General features: G+C 34.7%; 1 protein-coding gene across 1 annotated transcript; it reads right to left on the minus strand.

Annotated features, from left to right (window-relative positions):
- Window positions 1–692: 692 nt before the first annotated feature.
- Window positions 693–5,377, minus strand: LOC132274446 (putative wall-associated receptor kinase-like 16). The gene is made up of 3 exons (XM_059775719.1): window positions 4,166–5,377; window positions 3,903–4,064; window positions 693–1,998 (listed from the first exon to the last, which is right to left on the minus strand). The coding sequence occupies exons 1-3, from the start codon at window positions 5,037–5,039 to the stop codon at window positions 824–826; spliced, it is 2,211 nt and encodes a 736-aa protein (XP_059631702.1). The 5' UTR covers window positions 5,040–5,377; the 3' UTR covers window positions 693–823.
- Between the last annotated feature and the right edge of the window lie 14,334 nt (window positions 5,378–19,711).

Raw genomic sequence — 19,711 nt, forward strand, 5'->3', positions numbered from 1 at the left:
TCTTGAATCCACAAGATTGGGTACCTTGAATCTACAAGGTGGAAACCTTGAATCCATAAAGTTGAATAAAAATTGCAAATCAATTAAAATATTATTGATAAAATTGATTTTTTTTTTTTTCTGCCATGTACATGTTTTTATAATAAATAAAACCCTAAAACTTAAAGGAAACTAATATCAAAAAGGAAACAAATTACTTAAGTAAACTAAAAATATAAAGAAAATTACCTAAAACTAAAAACTCTCTAAGAAAAATAATAAATAAAATAAATAAATAAACCTAATAAAAAAATACTCAAATCTGTCCTTCATCAAAATCAAACTGTAAAAACAAAGGTACAAACTCAGAAGAAAACCCAGAGCCCGCAAGTTGTAATAACAGGAACAAAAAGGAAACTAGGGGCCTAAAGCAGAGGGAAAATGTTTTAAAAAGGCGCAACACTTCAACCGAAGTGTTTCGGTTGAAGTGTTGGGCTTTTGTATCACATCTCTAAGCAAAGCCTCAGCCAAGACAAAGCAGCAAACTAGCCTAAACAGTATCAAGCTCCTATTTGCTTTCTTATTACGAGATTAATAGCCTTATTGATATTAATATTATATATACGTACACTGATTCAGACGTAAATTGACACTAAACGGCCACCAGCAGAGGCCTAAATAAGAGCCTCAAGACAAAACAAACAAGCAAACGATAGCCTAAACAGCAACAAACAACTCTTTGCTCTGCTTATTACAAAATTTTAAAAGTCTATTTACATTAATATCAATACTTTAATATAAAATAAATACTGTAACATAAAATAACCCTGACACTCAACATTCATCATCTACCGCTAACGGCGGTTTGGTTCTCTAGACTACTAAATCCAACTGTGGTGGTAGTGCTACAAAACTCCAATGTATTACCTAACAGGAGTTCATTCTCCAAATCCGCATCAACGCCAGCCCAAAGGTGCTTCTCCACTCTTGTTAGTCCCTCGAGCTCCATTGCCACTTCCCTCATTGAAGGCCGTTCATCCCCCTTATATCTTAGGCAACTTTTTGCAAGGTTAGCAACTTCACGCATTTGATTTACGTTGCCTTCATTCACGATTCGATCATCTAGAATAAGGGACAAGCGATTCTCTTTCATTGAGCAGATGAAACACGTGGCTAAGTTTCTCTCATTCTCTGGCCTTTCAAAAGAAATAGCCTTTCTGCCAGTAAGTAGCTCCACAAGGACCACGCCAAAGCTATACACATCACTTTTTTCGGACAATTGACTTGAATAAAAATATTCGGGGTCTAAGTATCCAAGTGTTCCCTGAACCATTGTTGTCAACTGCGTTTTATCCAATGGAATTAGTCGCGAAGCTCCAAAGTCAGAAACTTTTGCAGTGAAATTATTATCTAAGAGTATGTTGGTAGACTTTACATCTCTATGAATAATCGGTATGGAAGCTGCAGAGTGCAAATAAGAAAGCGCTTCCGCAGTTTCTTTGGCTACCCTTAGACGAATTTCCCATGGAACCGAGGATGTACAGCTTACTTCATGTATATGGTGATACAAAGTTCCATTGGTGATAAATTCATAAACCAGCAAAGGCACTTCAGTCTCTAAACAACAACCCAATATTTTTACCACATTTCTGTGGTTAATTTGAGATAGCACAATCACCTCGTTAACAAATTGGTCAAGTTGGCTTTGATCAACTCTTGAGGACTTCTTGATAGCGACAACTTTGTTTTGGGGTAAAACTCCTTTGTAAACTATACCGAATCCTCCTCGACCAATGATCCTGCTTCCATCGAAGTTATTGGTTGCCTTCTTGAGCTCTTCTATGGTAAAGATTTTGGCTGCCTCAACTGAGCTATCTATCCTCGAGAGCTGTTCTTGTAGTATCAAACCACCATTTTTCCGAAAAAACTTTTCTTTAAGTTGGACCAGATTTCTTTTCTTGATTCCCCAATATAACCAAGAACATGCCACAACTAATACCAAAATTGCTATGCCAATACCTACAATTAAATTAAATATGTAACCAAAATGAAATTAACGAAATAAAATGTAACTCAAAAGAAAGCTCATCAAGGAAAAGCATGCCCAACATTTGAATTATTGCAGCGACATTAATTCACAGACTGCGATGCAATGAAGAAATTAGATACTCGTGTAAAATACTCTACATTTGCATCAAGACAGTGATCAAGTGAAGGATAATTTTGAATAGGAAATTTTTGGTGTACCGGAGAAAAAAATAAACGAATTGTAGAACAAACTTTTAGAACTTTTATATTTACTTGAAATTTTTGGTATGCTGGAGAAGAAATTCCGAAAATTTTACCAATAGCATGTACCATATAAGCTGAAATCACTACAATTTCACGAGAGAAATGGTTGGCCAACTTTATTTATAAACTTCGTAGTTCGCCATGCTAAACACTAAATAAAAACTAAATAAAATTTGTCATGGAACTGGATTGAATGTAAATACAGGAAAGTAAAATTATCACTTGGCCATTAGCTGAGTTAGTATAACCTCTCGTGAAGAGGTGAGGGGTTGGAATCCCTCCCGCTCAAAATTCTTGGCATTTTTTTATTGTAGCATGTCTCAAAATACATGTCTCATTTCAATAAATATCTTATTTTTTATAACGTTTTCAAATTACCCATTTCACTTTGAGTTGATTAAACAAGTGCCGAGTTGATTAAACAAGTACACTAATTACATTAAAAAATAATAAAAATTACTACTATAAAAAGTCGGATTTCTAAAGAAGCTCGGACTATGTTTCGCAGACATGAAATTAGAGCTTTGGAAGTGAAATTAGAAAAAATCAACATAGAAAATTAAACCAGAATTTTCTCTAATTCAAAGACTCCAAATTTCATGCTGCCGAACAGAGAATGAGGGATTTTGGGAGAGAGGGAGTAGCAAAATTTACTAGCATTTAAAATTTAATTTAGTTTCTACCCAACAGGCATTCTAATTGCATTAGGCCTGTAAATGGAACCAGGATCAAGGGCAATTTGGATCATACATATGTAATAACTATTCTCTGATCCACTCCGGTTTGATAATCCAAAGCATTAGCACAATACTAATTCGAATTTATTGTATTAACAATTTTGCATCAATCTGATAAGAAAGTAATTAAAGCTTTCGAGAAATAGTGTCAACAAGTCAAAACATCAATATCTAATGGAGACTAATTTTTCATTTATGATTTCTCACCATTCAAAAGTAGAAACATTCAATAAAGAACTCCTTTGTTTCAAAAATAACATTTACCTCCTTATTAGTGTTGACTTGGAAGGTGTTAAATGATAAATATATCCATTATACTTTTATTATTATTTACCATTACAACATATGGCCAATAATCCATTTTCAAACTTATTAAGGACAAAATTGAGTTTTAAGTAAATTTCAAGCATGAGATTAGCTCACAATAGTAAAGAAATTTATGACTGTAAAATTAGTGTTACTCAGACCATAAGTACAGGGAAGTTCAGTGTCATTTTTGAAACTAGAAGGGACATTCAATTGGGGAGATCAATGTAATTTATCCTAAAATTAAACATTAACAAAACAACATAAGATAATGGTAGTAAAAAGGGGATTAGCTATAATTAAGCCTTGTATGCAGAACTAGGTTACATTCTATGTGGTGTGGAGGAACTATTTTTTAAAACCATTTTGAAGTTCACCAAAATATTTTTGTCAAAAAAATTACACAAAAAAGGTTTTTGTTTTAAATAATTTTTAATCAAAAACAAAGTTAATTTTACTGGGGAAAAAATTTCAACTAGAACAACTAGAAGTAGTCCCTAAGCAATCCAACAGAGCTTAAAGAACATTTCCTACAGACTGGTTATTAGGGAAAATTTATTCAAGCTTCCGAGTTTACTCTGTACTTACCAACAGTGACCTTTAGCCATATTTCATTTGCAACACATCCCTTGCCATTTCTTTTGCCATCCCCATGATACCCCTTTGGGCAAGAACAAGTAAAATTCCCTTCTGTGTTGTGACAAACATTTGTACACATATTGAGTTCTGGACTCAAGCACTCGTTGATATCTGCCAACAATTAAAACAAAAAATATATATATATTCATAATTTATTCAAGAAACAGAAAAAGAAAAGATAAAATCGAACAACAAAAATTAATTACATGTACCTTGGCAACCATTTGGAAGGTATGGGTTACCCTGATAACCTTCAGAGCAATTGCAGCGATAGCTGCGATACCCTAAAATATTATCAGAATTATAACATCTGCTATTGTTTCCACATGCATAGTTGCTCGTATCCTCTCTGGCTTCTTCACAAGTCCTGCCCCTAATTGCCCAATCAAGCACCAGAGGCAACTCCTCAATGTTGCTCAAATTGTAAAGATCAAATGTGGAGAAGTCATACTTGCCCTCTTCAACAACAAAGGCAAAGCTACAAGGACTGAATTCCATCGTGCTATGGTCATTAGGATTGTGGTACATGCTTAGAACACTCAAATTAAAATCACTTACTCCTTGTGGAATTGGTGTTTGGCAACAACCAATGCCAAAACACGAACCATCTATCGCAGCCTCTTTTTCTACACAAGTGGACATGCAACCGGTTAAATACTTGTTCTCGGAAATATTCTTTAGGTATGCACTGGTGTCACAACCTATGGCTGTGAAATTGTTTCTAGTATATGAGATGGAGTAATCTACCTGCCTCATCAAAGTGTCTCTGTTTCCCGGGCGGACTGATTTGTTGTGACAGTCATAGGCTATGGGGCTCGAGACTCGCAGCTCACCGTTGAGTGATATGTTAAGGACGGAAATGTTGTTTGTTCCTAAGAATGGTTTGTTGGAGTGGTCGTCACATGTTATGAGGAACGACTCATCTAGGTAACAACCCTTGCCTATGCCGAATGGGTATGGAATGCTGAGGTTGCCACAGCTGGGTTGGCAACCGGGCAACCCATGACCTGATGTGGGTGTTGCTGCAATTGCTGCTAATGATACTGTTAAAAGCAGAAAAAGTGGTAGTATTTTATGAACGGTCATTGCTTCTCTTTCTGTGAAAGTGGTTGTTTGTGAATACTTTATGAGCTGTTGTTATAATATATATATATATATATATATATATATAAAAACCTCGGTAACAAGAAAGTCTACAGTACCTTAGAATACGTATTTCGAAATTTATAAGAGTTGGATGTGAATGATTCAATGGCACAACAAACATGAGCAATATTAATTTTTCTAGTAGACTTCTAGTTGTTCAACTAAACGCTAATTCAAAATTTATTGCACAGGATATTAGTCATATGCCGCCCAAGAGGACTATGGGTACTCCCGTGACCAAATGCTAATTGGCCATTGACACACGCAAGCGAACGCAAATTCTCTCCACCGTTTGAATTGATCTTAATCATTTTCGATGCGAATAGAAGATTTATTCTCAGCACATATAATGCAAAAAACATAACTAGCAAAAATCTGATCACAGTTCCTAATTTATCCTTACCCTTCCTTCTTTGTCCTTCACGAATGTACATAACCTTTGAGGAATAGATGTGAAATTTGGAGATTTGCCAACGGACTGGACTTCTTAAATAAATTTATTTACATGTTGTATGTAAAAAAATAAAATAAAATTATTTATTATAGTGTCTAGAAATGAAAACAAAAAGTTTTTGTAAGAGAGATGTGCATTTATATATGTTTTTACGTTTTTGTTCTAAAAGTTCAAAATATTTCCGAGGATTGTAACCTTCAAGTCCCATGGGCAGAGTAGTTACATGAGTTTTTTTGGTTAAAGTATTAAATACTTTTTGAGAAAGAGTTGACGGTTGGTATTTGATATGATTTTGAGAATTCAACAATAAACATAAATTTTGGATTAGATCTGATTTTTTGGAAATTCACCACAAGATGATTTTAAACAAATAAATTAGTTTATTTTACAAAATTTATATAAAATAAAATTGTGACTAATATAGAAATGTATTTTACACATTCATACATTAAACGAAAAGATGTTCTTTGGACACACGGAGTGTAATGAATTTAGAACTATTTTCATTCTCATGACTGTTTGGTTATTTGACAATGTTTTGAATCTTCTCAAGGATTGCAATAGTTCTATAAAATGATTAAAGAAAAAAGAATTTATTTTTTATATATTTATTTGACAGTTATGAAATTTAAAGTCGTGGCTGACCAATACATATATATATATATATACACACACGAGGGTGAGAGATGTGTCACTTAACGATTGTGACAAATGTGTCACGAAGTCACAAACTCGTAGGTACACGGAATGAGGGCTTCAAGTAGGTACACGGAATGAGGAGGCTTCAAGAAGAACTAATTTCAACCACACCAGTTCCATCCTGGAAAATTAGATAGATAGAGAATCTTTACTTTAATAGGCCTGTGCAACTTTTCTGACTCGACAGACCTGTAGAGCCTGGGCCGTTCAAACCAAACACTTTCAAGCGTGTGGGAAGATGCTGTATATATATATATATATATATATATGTTGCGATGCCAAAATTAACTGAAAATTTTAATTGGCTTCCAACCAAAGCCACGTAGAGCTGAAAGAGGAGCGAGAGTGAATTCGAGACTAATAGGATGAGAGTAGTAAAATTAAATCTTAAGCAGTAAAAATTTAAGCAAACACATGTGAAGCGTGAGAATAAAAACGTAGTCGAAACGTGAAAGTAACACACGTTAAAAAAATTGTGTAACTTAACTTCCAACCGCCCAAAAAATATGCCAACAAATACCAACTTGAACACTTCTAACCTTCTCCTAAAAGCGCAAATCTTGTAAAATAAAATTTAAATTCATCATTTTTAAAGTTTTTATGATAATAAACCGTTATTTCAATTACGTATAAACATTTATAATATTCATTATATAAATTCAAGAGAGAAAAGTATATTAATATCCCCTCATATTAAAGAGTGTAATTCAAGAGAGAAAAATGCATGAATATTTCTTCTCAGACATTTTCATAAATAGTGGTTACACAATAAAAATATATCTAGAATTATATATACTGACAGAGTTGCTCATGTCATCTATAAAGCAAAAACTTTAAGATTCCTAAAAGTCTTATTTTCCTTGATCTTGCATATGAAGAACAACAATACATAAGTCTTTATTAGGTAAGTGGACTAATAATAAATGAACACTTTCTATTTTAATTACTAAATTAAATAATTAAATTATAAATAATAATTAAATCAGCATCTCTAATTTGATAACCGAATATCTACCCTGCCATTAAGATCACATGTCTATTTATTATTAATCCACATCAGTAGTGAGGATGTAGTGAGAACTTAATTATAAATTTTCAATAGTGAAATGGTATCAAATCACTATCTCTGAATTGATAAGTAAGTATCTACCCACCATTTTTTATTCGGTAATTAAAAATGATATGTCCATTTATTATTGGTCCACATTAATAATGAGTATATTATAGATCTTCACTTAAATATTTTCCATTACAAAATAATATGTTAAGGGGAGAGTATATAAGAAAATAAAATACTATGTATTTAACAAATATAAGAATCAAAATATTAATTCGTAATATATATATATACACACTAGTTGGTAGGCCCGATGCTTCCTAAAGTGTTAAGGACAAGTGAGTTACACTTGAGCCCCTTTGGATTGATTGTAATACTTTCGTTGAATACAGTTACAATTTTCCTAAACTGGTATTCATATTTTGAAAGCAATGCATAAAATTACATATGTATTGAATGTATAAAATTGCAGTAATTAAACTAAATATAAAGAAAATAATTAAAAAGAATAAGATGAGAAAAAAAAAAAAAAAAAAATATTGTTACAGCACATACTAAATACATCATATATATAAGTACTGACTGAAAAAAAAAAAAAAAAAAAAAAAAAAAAAAAAAAAAAAAAAAGAAAAATGATAGAACTTTGAATGGAAAAAATAGGGTTAGGGGAATATAACTTTTTCCTTTTAAGAAAATTAAAGTAAGTTAAAGAGTAAAGAGAAAACAAAGAAAAATCAATAAAAAAAATTTAACAATTAAAAATTTTATGGGGACATTATGCAATTTTATATATACACACACATACACATGGACGGGAGAAAAATTTAGTTGCGTCCGTTGCACCGTGAAACTAGCACATCATGATCATCCGTGTAATACAAACGCATGCGTGCATATTACACGCACATTAATAAACGATCCGATGGGCATGTTTCACAATACAACGGGCGCAATCAAGTTTTTTTTTCATGGATGGGGCCAAGTTGGTGGGCATGTGCCCCAAGCCTACATTGGCTCCGGCCACATTTACTATTGCCCACTACGATGTGGATAGTGAGAAATGTGGATGTCAAAACTAACCCCGTCCTCTTAAAAACTTCTTTTAATACATAGTTATTTATGTCATCAACCAATTGTATCATGCTACATAAATATTTAGTGCGTCAAATCACTATATGTCAGTTAGGGCCGCAACTCGGGCTAGGCTAACCCGAATTTACTCGAGCCTAGCCTAAAATTTTCAGGGTTTGGGTAGTGTTTTTTTGTTCTAGGTCTAAGCTTGGGCTAGATATTCTGAACCTGAATTAAATTCGGGCTGGGCTTGGGTTGACACAACTCGAGCCCGGAAAGGATATATTTATTTTAAAACTATGTTATTTCACAAATGTATAATAACTTAGTTGGTAGTGTGTTTAGGATTTTTCTTGGAGGAATGTTGTTCGAGTCCTTGTAGCTGCACAAATTATTATTTTTTACATTCTGACTATAGAGGCGTGGGCTCATGGGCGGGCTTGGGCAGAGAAGTGAATTATGGACTTTAGTTCGGCTTGGGCAAAAAATTTTGTACATGGGTTGAGTCCGAATTAAGTCTCCAGCCTGCCCAACTCGCCCGAGTTGCAGTCCTAATGTCAGTATCTAATTAATTAATAATATTACATCAACCCAATTCCGTACTAAGTGATTTTTGACGATATGGACCCAATTCCTAGACGTCTGACCCAAATGGAAAATCCCTTTTTATTATTACCAAATAAAGAAACAAGTATAACTGTATAAATAACGGTTTATATTTTTTTCATTCAAACATTATATTGGGGTTCTAATTTGAATACCTCATCATTTAAATCTTTAATATATTTATTCTAGCTTCGCTAAGAGCTCGATTCATTTTTGTTTATTTAATAACCAAACTAAACTCGATCAGATTTTTTGAACTCCTGAATCAAAGAACTCCTTGTTTGGCTCATTTGTTCGTGGGCATATTCCTAAACAGGCTCCATAAAAAAGCTCATTTTAAATTTGTGAATTTTGACACATATGGCAAATTTTTTTTTTTTTTTCATTTAAAAAGATTTATAATCCAGTGTTATTGAAATAATGAAAGAAGAGAGCCACGCAATGCTCAAGGTATAAATATATATATATATATATATATATACAACCATCGATTCTAGTTTAAGATTTACATGTTTAATTCTATTTTATTAGCTTAATTTGTATTAAGCAATTTATATTTTTAAAATTTTTTTATATGATAAAGACATGATTATCTTTCTTCTTCTTCTTCTTTTTATTTAATTTTTTTTTTTTTTTTTTTGGCTAAATAAACTTTGTACTTGTAGCAATTCTAATATATATATATATATATATATATATATACAATACTTTATATTACAAAGAAGATTCAAATAAGAATGACCATGCATGTACTTCTAAAACTTTTATGAGTTGCTCTTATAAGCTTTGAAGAGAGTGAATGGTGTGTGGTAACACAAATAATCTCTGATTTTGTTTTTTTTTTTTTTTTTTTTTTTTTTTTTTTTTTTTTCATCAAGTAATTAGTACAATTGTTTTTGGGTTAAGTGACATGGCATACTACAAAATTATTTGACATATTTTTCAGTTTCCTATTTTCCAAAATTATATATGGAATGGACTATGTTGTTGAAATTTTTTACCTTTTTTTGAAATTTTCCATAATGATAACACCTTAAAATTGCATTAATATTATAGTATTAGTAGGTATTATTACATTTATATTGTATTAATTTTCATATTATATATATATAAATATAAGAAAATGTTAAATATTTTCTTGGTTAAAACAACATAATAATGCATAAAAATATAAAATTAGATTTTTTTCATCATATTGTTTATTATTACATGTTTTATTTTGCGAAAAATTGGAGGAATGTGCAAGTGTTGGAGTATCAAGGTGATCCAATGGTCAAGATTATTCAAGAAGAGTTTTAAAAGAGGATTAGATCAAAGAGTTTTCAACACAAGGAAATTCATTTTGTGTCATTACATAAAGTAAAACAACTCTTATATTCAATTAAGGAAACAACTTTGAGCAGAAAGTTCTAGACCCACTTCATTGTTTTTCGCATGCCTTTTCACTCGAAATTTGGAATCGCGCAAACTCAGCGACTCTACAAACAAGACTTAACGCCCGTCATTGTTGTCTGTAACAGCAATTTTGTGAATCGTACTACAAACAAGGCAACGCTACAAGTCAACGCAAATATGAAAAGCTGATTTGGGAAGATTTCCTTTTTCGGAATTTTTTATTTTTATTTTTCCATATAGAAAACCCTACCTCATATATATCTATATATGAGAGAGACGTCCAGCAGAGAGAATAATCTTTTTTATCATCCATAATACTTTTTTTTATATGATCAAGACATGATTATTTGATTTGATGATTTAATTGTAGATATTTTATTAATTAATTAATTAATGGTATAGTTAGGGTTATTTAATGTTAGGGTAAATTATATAGACACCTTCTGAAGTTAGATCATTTTTCAACTAAATGAATATTTTGATTTTAATTTCACTTACACCCAATCATGCAAATGAATCTTTTCATTCTTAATTTTTTAATACAAAATATATATAATCTTATATGACAAAAGACCCCTATCCTACTCCACACCACGGCCACCATCTCTGGCTCCTCAACCATAACAACTGTTATTCCCAACTCCACATCCACCACTACATACTAGCTTACATCCACCACCACATATCCCAAACCACTGCGGAAAGGAAAGTTGTAATACTCCTAATTTTAAAAGGATAGTCTCGGTATTTATTTAGTTATTTTTATTGTAATTTTTTAATTATTTAATTAATTATTTGACGAATTGTTTATGTGTTTAATTGAATTAAGTGTTACTTGATTAATTGGCTACTTATCTATGTGTTATTTGTATTTTGTCTAGGTGTTATTTGTATTATTTGTTTAATTAGATTGTGTGCTTAAATGATGTATTTGATTAATTGTAATTAATTGTAAATTAAATGATTAAATGTTTTATTTTATTTTATTTTATGGTTATGGTTAGTGGTAATGGGCTAACTAATTGGGTCCCATGAACTACTTGAATAGAAGGTTGGATGGGTATGGATAATTACCCGTGGATAGTTGTATATGTATATATGTATATATATATATATATATATATATATATATATATATATCTGTATAAAAAGGAAAGTAATTTATTAATATTATAGTAACTTTAGTATTAATAAATAATCTGATGCATATATTTTATATATTTATATAATAAGGATATACTTATATTTTATACGTAACATATTTTAAGTTACCTTTTTAATATTATAGTAACTTTAGTATAAATAAATAATCTGATGTATATATTTTATTTATTTAATGAGGATACAGATAGATTATATATGTAACATGTTTTAAGTTACTTTTTAATATTATGGTAACTTTAGTATAAATAAATAATCTGATGTATATATTTTATTTATTTAATGAGGATATAGATAGATTATATACATAACATGTTTTAAGTTACCTTTTAATATTATGGTAACTTTAGTATTAATAAATAATCTAATGTATATATTTTATTTAATTAATAAGGATATACATAGATTATATACGTAACATATTTTAAGTTATTTTTTTAATATTTTCATTTTTTATTAAGTTGACTTGGATTGGAAAAAGGAATAGGGTTATTATTTAGCCTATAAATACACAACTATAGGTTGAAAAATGAGTGAAAATATATCACGTAATATATTCTAGATTCCTTTTAGAGAGAAGATCAAGGAAGAAGAAGTTTAACTTTCCGTCCGAAAGTTTAAGGCAAGTTCTTCTTCTATCTCTTTCCCTTTGATTCGTATTTCTGTACATGCCTAGGAAATTCCAGGATTTATTAAACACATAAAATTAAATAATTATGCATATTTAATTGGATTAGAACATAAGTTTTATGAAATTGGTTTATATCTGTTCTTGTGTTATGAATTGATAAATGCATGATTTTGATTTGATTTCCGGTGTGAATTTTTATATATTTAAATTATGTATTTTTCATATCTGTGGAATGATGGAACGTAGAAACATGCCTAGGATTCCTGAACATTAAATAGGAACTAGGTTTGGGTTTAAATAAATTTAAATAGACTCAATCATAATGATGCTTGCTATTTGAATGTTTTAAACAAATAAATGGATTTAATCTTTTAAAATATTTTAGCAATTGAGATTAAATGTGTAGGATGAATTTGATATAGAGAATCCTTATTTAACGGTATAATAAAATATCATCATGTATAAGATTCAGTTTGTGTAGGACATATGATATAGGAAGTTTAAAGAAATAATAAGTCATTCCTATTATGTGATATCATATTTATCATAGTTATTTATGGAATGTTTGATGTATTTCCTTAATTGTTACATCAATTGTTGGATTGTGTGATTTAATGCATCGGTATGGGACGGTGACATTCTAGGGATGGATTAACTTATCAGTTAAGTCCTACCTATTTTATAAGGGAATGGATTAACTAAAATGTTAAGTCCTACTTATATTTAAGTCAGGTCAGCTGAACAAGTTGAATGACTTATGGAGGATTAATTTATTATATAAGGGAATGGATTAACTAAAATGTTAAGTCCTACTTATATTCAAGTCAGGTCAGCTGAACAAGTTGAATGACTTATGGAGGATTAATTTATACTGGATAGGATGGTTACTAGATTATATATATATAAGTATGGTGCCATGATATGAGCTTGAGTCTCAGGATCAATGGTTAGGGCGCGTATATCGCCAGGGATGTGTAGCTAGATATAGTGTAGTTGTGTACCCTGGTAGGTCTAGGTACTCATGCCCACTATATGTGCATTTTGCATGTTGCCTACTATTCAGGTTGAGACAACCCTATAGTCTAGTGAAGTTCCTTTAGTGTGTATATATATATATACGGACTACTAGTTACTGTTGGATTGACTAAGATGTATACGTGTATCGAATCTCTGCTTGGACTGTAGTAGAGTAGAACTTGTTTGTGGGCCTGACCCACAATTATTTTTCAGGTATTCGTCACGAGTAGAGGTTGTTCGTGTTGAGCGGGGATCAGTCTACTTCATTCTTCCGATGCTACATAGGAGTTCCTTTATGATTCAGTTTCCTGTTTTAGATTACTGTCATTTGTTTAGTTTGGATTTTCTAGGGGTCCACACAGTATAGATTCCCGAGTTGTATTTTGGAGGATCAGTTGTATCAGAAGAGTTTATTAATTAATGAAAATATATTATGAGGTTTATTATTAGATTATCATTTTAGTTTCTTGTCAGCATTTTATTTATTCTTCTTTATTCTTTTGTACTCTGTGTTCGTTTATTATCAATTTGTTTTGATATCCTCGGGTATTCGGGCGTGGGCCTGGCCAACCCGCATTCGGAAATTCGGGAGTATCACAAAAGTCGATTGCAAAGAATTGAAGGCGAAGTCGATTGTGGAAGGCGACACTGAAGAGCAAGTTGATATCGGAGGCGGATGTCGGATTACAACCTCTACGATGTCGCAATCAATATATCTCGGCGTCGAGACATCGAATTACAGGCTTATAGCCTCAACATCGTTGTAATCGGCAGCAAAAATCCGCGTCTCGTGCTCTGACGGGAAGGCCGTACCCAACCCTTGTAAGCTCTCCAACATTGCGTTGTTCATCACCATTGTCAGTGCCGAAACCCTCGACCGTGACTTTCTGGCCTAAGCATATAGAAGTGCTACCTTTATTAATCTCTGGACCCTGGTTTAAAGAATGTCCTCCCGATATTACTAATGAAATTGCAGATTGAGGCATCAATAAGTCCATCAACAAGGGTGGAATTCCCTCTTACCAATATATTCTTATCATTTCTCTTTGTGTGCAAACCCCTCCTTAGCAGCATCAGACCCAATTCCTCAAATCAAAGGTAATGGCAGCAAGTACGCCAAGCAAAAAATGCGTACTTGGACTATTTGCTATCCTTTTTCTTTTCTCGGCTTTTGAAGTTTTTATACTTAGGTATGAACTGAGGCCACCTTAAACTAGATGAGGTTTACATAAGCCTTGTTGATGCGAAAATCCTTGCGACTCGGAATGACGGCATTTACCTGCAAAACCAAAGGACGTCAGCTCGAATGGCACTGCCAACCAAGGACCCTCATACGATCAAGTTAGTACTTGTAATCGTATCACATAATAATTATATATATTCTATTTAGTGGTTTTTTCTCGTCCCTTCTTTAACGACTTGGTGCGCTATTTATGGCTATCAGTTGGAATTAAATTGGTTTCGCCGATGTCGATGGTTGAGGTCTCCCTTATCATCCGCTTGTTCTAGATCAGAGGAGATTCGTTTGTTGCCAGATTTATCGGGGATATGATTTACTCATTTGACTTTCTTAAATTGTGCCAAGGTTATCTTTATCCTATTGAACCACACTACCACCATAGCCACAAAACAAGGCAATTATAAAGGATAAGTCCACGAAAGTGAAAAACTTTGACTCCCTTATTAAAGGGCAAACATATAAAGTTTGGGCAAAACATCCCCTTATTTAAGGGGCGAGTTGGGTAAAGCTCGTAAAAAATAACCCTTTATTAAAAGGGCGGGCTGAGTGAAGCTCGAAATTATTATTTCCCTTATCAATAGGGTATGCTGAGTGAAACTTGAACATATTACAAACCCCTTACCAAAGGAGTAAGAACAACTACTTCCCTTATTAAAGGGGTCAAGAGATCATTAATGGTCAAACAGATCTAAATACGACTCTAGAAAGAAAAAATAGTTCCAACACTAGAAGTTAGATCATAAAGGTACAACCCTTGGTTATCATAAATCAAGGCTTGGTTATCCAAAACCAAGGCCTAGTCAACCAAGACTTGACCTAACGATAGAGACAACTAAGTGTTGACCAGCCGCCTGACCTCTTCGACTTTCGAACGATGATATTTTCATTGGATAAGAATGATAGTATTTCATTATCAAGGATAATGAAAGATGATATGGTTCAACAGGGTAAAAATAACCTTGACACAATTTAAGAAAGTCAAAGGAGTAAATCATATCCCCGACAAATCTGGCAACAAACGGATCTCCTCTAATCTCGCATAAGTAGATAATAAGGGGGACCTCAACTATCGACATCAGCGGAACCAATTTGATTCCAATTGACAGCCATAAATAGGGCACCAAGCCGTTAAAGAAGGAACGAGAAAAAACCCCTAAACAGATATATATAATTATTATGTGATACGATTACAAGTACTAACTTGATCGTCGGAGGGTCCTCAGCTGGCACCCCACCAGTGCCATTCGAGGTGACGTCCTTTGGTTTTGCAGGTAAACGCTGTCATTCCGAGTCGTGAGGATTTTTCCATCAACAGCTAGCGCCGTCTGTGGGAAGGATTAGTTCTCTGAAGAAATAATAATTCTGACATGACTTGGCACGGACGACAAGACGAAAGTTTCCGATCATGGAAACCATCCCAAAGTCATCGGTTAACAACAGGTTTCTATATTCTTATATAAAGATGGGTCTCTACATCATGATTACCCGTCCATCATATTAGGGGCAAAACGAGGGGTTGCGTGATATCACCCAGTGTACGATGATAATAATCAAAATTTGGCACGTCGACCCAGGCAGTCTAATGTGGTGTTTTCTATCTAGCGATGCTTAGTCCCCTCACTACTGAGGTTAGGTCATCTAAGACCAAACTCTATCTCATATTTGGCAGAAGCCAACTACCAAGGCTTGATCATTGAAGACTAAGGCCTGGTCCTTCTGCGCCTACATAAATGAGTAGGTCTCCACCCATTAAGAAGATCACTACCAACAAGGGGGTCTTCACCTACTAGTAAAGCCTCTACCATTGAGGATGTCTCTAGCAACATAATCTCATTACTTTATCTGTTCGTGTAATCAGGGTGGACTTCTACACCTAAGAATGAATCGAGGCTTTCAGATCTAAGGAGGTCCAATCTCCCTCAAGATCCCATGTCCAATAAGGTCTGTATTTCCAAGGAGGTTCCTAAGTTAAGGGCGATCTTTGGACCCAACAAGGTACTAGCCACTAGACCATCATTTGTCAGTCATTGGGTACCACGCCCCCATCCACCAGGCATCAAGCCAGTCACTGGACACCAAGCCTCCACCTACTAGACAACAGTGGTCACCTCTCTTCCCTTACATGAATTGCTTATTGACTTCAGAATTTTGGATTGATAATCTATTGCAAGTTAATTTTCAGTAATTATTTCTAACACAATCTAATATTTTTATAAAACTGTAAATTGTTGCAACACCAGGCACCTTGTCCACTATATAAACGTCTATAGAATGGGTCATCACCGAAGATCCCACCATCGGGGGCAGAATAGTGGATCACACGATATCAATCATTGATCTACATATGATGACAAGGTTTAGAAGATTGAAGTACCAACCTTGGTACATCGAGCTAGTAGGGTTTCTAGTCTCTCTCCTTTAGCAACCTCTCGGGGGCACTAGTCGTCCAAGACCAGTGCCCGATCCTCCGAAACCATAACCTGGTAAGTCTCTACACATTGGGAAGGACTTTAAGTCCAGTGAAGTTTCTACAATCAATGAGTTCACCGTGTCCAAGGTGGTCCCATGAGGTTTTTAACCATCAAGCACCAATGATGATCTTTTCTTCCAGGAACCAAGCTTAGTCACATGCACTTCAAATTTGACCGGTCACTACCACCATAGCCACAAAGTAAGGCAAGCATAAAGGATAAGTCCCTGAAAGTGAAAAACTTTGATTCCCTTATTAAAGGGCAAACATATAAAGTTTGGGCAAAACATCCCCTTATTAAAGGGGCGAGCTGGGTGAGGCTCGTAAAAAATAACCCTTTATTAAAAGGGCGGCTGAGTGAAGCTTGAAATTAGTATTTCCCTTATCAATAGGGCATACTGAGTGAAGCTTGAACATATTACAAACCCCTTACCAAAGGAGTAAGAACAACTACTTCCCTTATTAAAGTGGTCAAGACATCAATGGTCAAACAGATCTAAATACGACTCTAGAAAGAGAAAATAGTTCCAACACCAGAAGTTAGATCATATGGGTACAACCCTTGGTTATCATAAATCAAGGCTTGGTTATCCGAAACCAAGGCCTAGTCAACCAAGACTTGACCTAATGATAGAGGCAACTAAGTGTTGACCAGCCGCCAGACCTCTTCGACTTTCGAACGATAATATTTCCATTGGATAAGAATGATAGTATTTCATTATCAAGAATAATGAAAGATGACGTGGTTCAACAGGATAAGGATAACCTTGGCACAATTTGAGAAAGTCAAAGGAGTAAATCATATCCCTGACAAATCTAGCAATAAATGGATCTCCTCTGATCTCCCACAAGCAGATGATAAGGGAGACCTCAACCATCAACATCAGCGAAACCAATTTGATTCCAATCGACTGCTAAAGATGCAAGAAATACACCCTTATCTATTTCTCTAGAATTCTTACACTTCAATAGAATCAAAAATCCCCCTTCTTGTCTACCCCTCATGGTCTATTTATAGACCAATACAAATATTCTCACTAACTGATTACATTGGGCCTCTATTCAAGGGTTTTCTTCCTTTTGGGCCTGACTTTCCAATGGGCTTGATCTTCCTCAGTGGATCCTCCAAGTTCGGCCTATTCCGTGGTGCTTTTGCATGGGCCATACTTCAATTGTTCGACCCGATCTCATGCCAGCGAGCTATAACTGGCCCATGCCACTTACTACGTCCTCAACTGCCCACATAATTACTCCCTATTAATTAGGGGGTAATTATTAGAGGCTGCTAATCATGACCTGACGGCTCGAGAAGATTACGTGGGAGAATGGACGGTTAGATTTGGGGGTCGGCGTTTGGAGATTAAAAAAAAACTCCTCACTTTCCTGACTCCTCGGCCCTCGGGCCCACCTTGTCTTTATAAGCCTCATAGATGTTCCATCGATTCTCTTTACCGTCTCCATCTCACTTTCTGTTGTTCGAATCTTCTCCGGCGATTTCTTGCAAAAGATCCTCCTTCCAGCGACCTCGCAGTACTCTTTGCCGTTCTCACTTTCTGAGGTTAGTTTCATTTGCATTTTTCTTTTGGAAGACCTCTCTCTCTTCCTTAAAATCTTCATTCATTCTCACCATGACTGTAGATCTAGATGTTCTTTGCATGAAACTTCACTTCCCTGACAATGTACAAATTAGAAATTACCCCAAAGAGGTGAATATTAGAACCGGTGCTGGCCTTCTTCCCGGCGAAGTTCTGTTTTCACTCCTTCATCTTAATCTCCTTAGGTTCCCCTTGCATCCCTTCTTTTGCTATGTTTTCAACAAACTAAAACTCTCCCCTCTGCAAGTAAACCTAAATTTCCTTAGGATTTTGTCTGTTATGCTACTTCTGATCTGTGACAGAGGTCTAGATTTGGACCTCATAGATCTTCTCCTCTGTTACAAGGTTAGCAAGATCAGAACTGATGAACCATTTTACCACTTTGTCCCCATTGAGAGGAGGTCCATCTGCACAGATAAAATCAAATCCGAGAAGGGTTAGGGGAGCCTGGTTCCCTCCAGCTGCGGAGGATTTCCCTATCCCAAGCGCTTTTGGAGAGTGCTCTGTCTCTTCTTACAAGAAATACAAAACCCATAAGAGTGACTGTCCTTGCGAGATTTTCATTCCCCATTTTTGTACTTTCTTGTGCCGTTCCTTAGGCATTCCTTGTGATGATTTGAGCTACGGTGTGTGCAGGGATAGGGATAACTACCTGAAGCAGTACGTTCTGAACAACGTTCCCTCCTGCTCGGACCTCCTCACTTCAGACAACCTCCTCGTTCTCTCAGCCTTCCGCAAGACAATGAGTCAACTCCAGATCCCTTCATTCGGCAAGAAGAAAACTGCCCCCAGGCCTGTTATCACCCCTGCAGCAAATTCTTCACCAACTTCAGCATCTTCCTCTGCTACCCTTTCTGATACCACTCCTTCCACCGATCCGACCGTGACGGCTACTGACCCGGTTACCAACACAGCGACCGCCAGTCCAAACGTGACCCCCTCTGTTAATAATCTTCCCGGCTCTACTACTGCTTCCGCACGGGAAAAGGCAAGAGGAAAAAAGCACCAGCCTGATAGTGCCCTCAGCATCGATGATGTTCCTTCGTCACAGAGGGTCAAGCCCTCTAGGCCGAATGTGATATCTCTAGCAAAGCCCCCTCAAACTAGGCCCCCTACCCCTTCTGGGCATGCCTCCGCTTCAGGAACAGCACCATGGAACCCTCGCTTCATTCGAACAGACGGATTATCTGTAAAACCGAACGAGACTATGTTCAAG

The sequence above is a fragment of the Cornus florida genome, unplaced genomic scaffold (assembly GCF_030987335.1).
Source record: "Cornus florida cultivar Cherokee Brave unplaced genomic scaffold, ASM3098733v1 CherokeeBrave_3.0.0_Hap2_Chr09, whole genome shotgun sequence".
NCBI classification, from domain to species: domain Eukaryota; kingdom Viridiplantae; phylum Streptophyta; class Magnoliopsida; order Cornales; family Cornaceae; genus Cornus; species Cornus florida.

Bases quoted from the DNA above. Each gene is read 5' to 3' on its own strand.
- LOC132274446 (XM_059775719.1), bottom strand. From the start codon at position 5,039: ATGACCGTTCATAAAATACTACCACTTTTTCTGCTTTTAACAGTATCA. The intron at 4,065-4,165 runs GTACATGTAATT...AATTGTTGGCAG, and splicing joins CCTTCCAAATGGTTGCCAAG to ATATCAACGAGTGCTTGAGT. The intron at 1,999-3,902 runs GTAAGTACAGAG...ATTTAATTGTAG, and splicing joins ATGGCTAAAGGTCACTGTTG to GTATTGGCATAGCAATTTTG.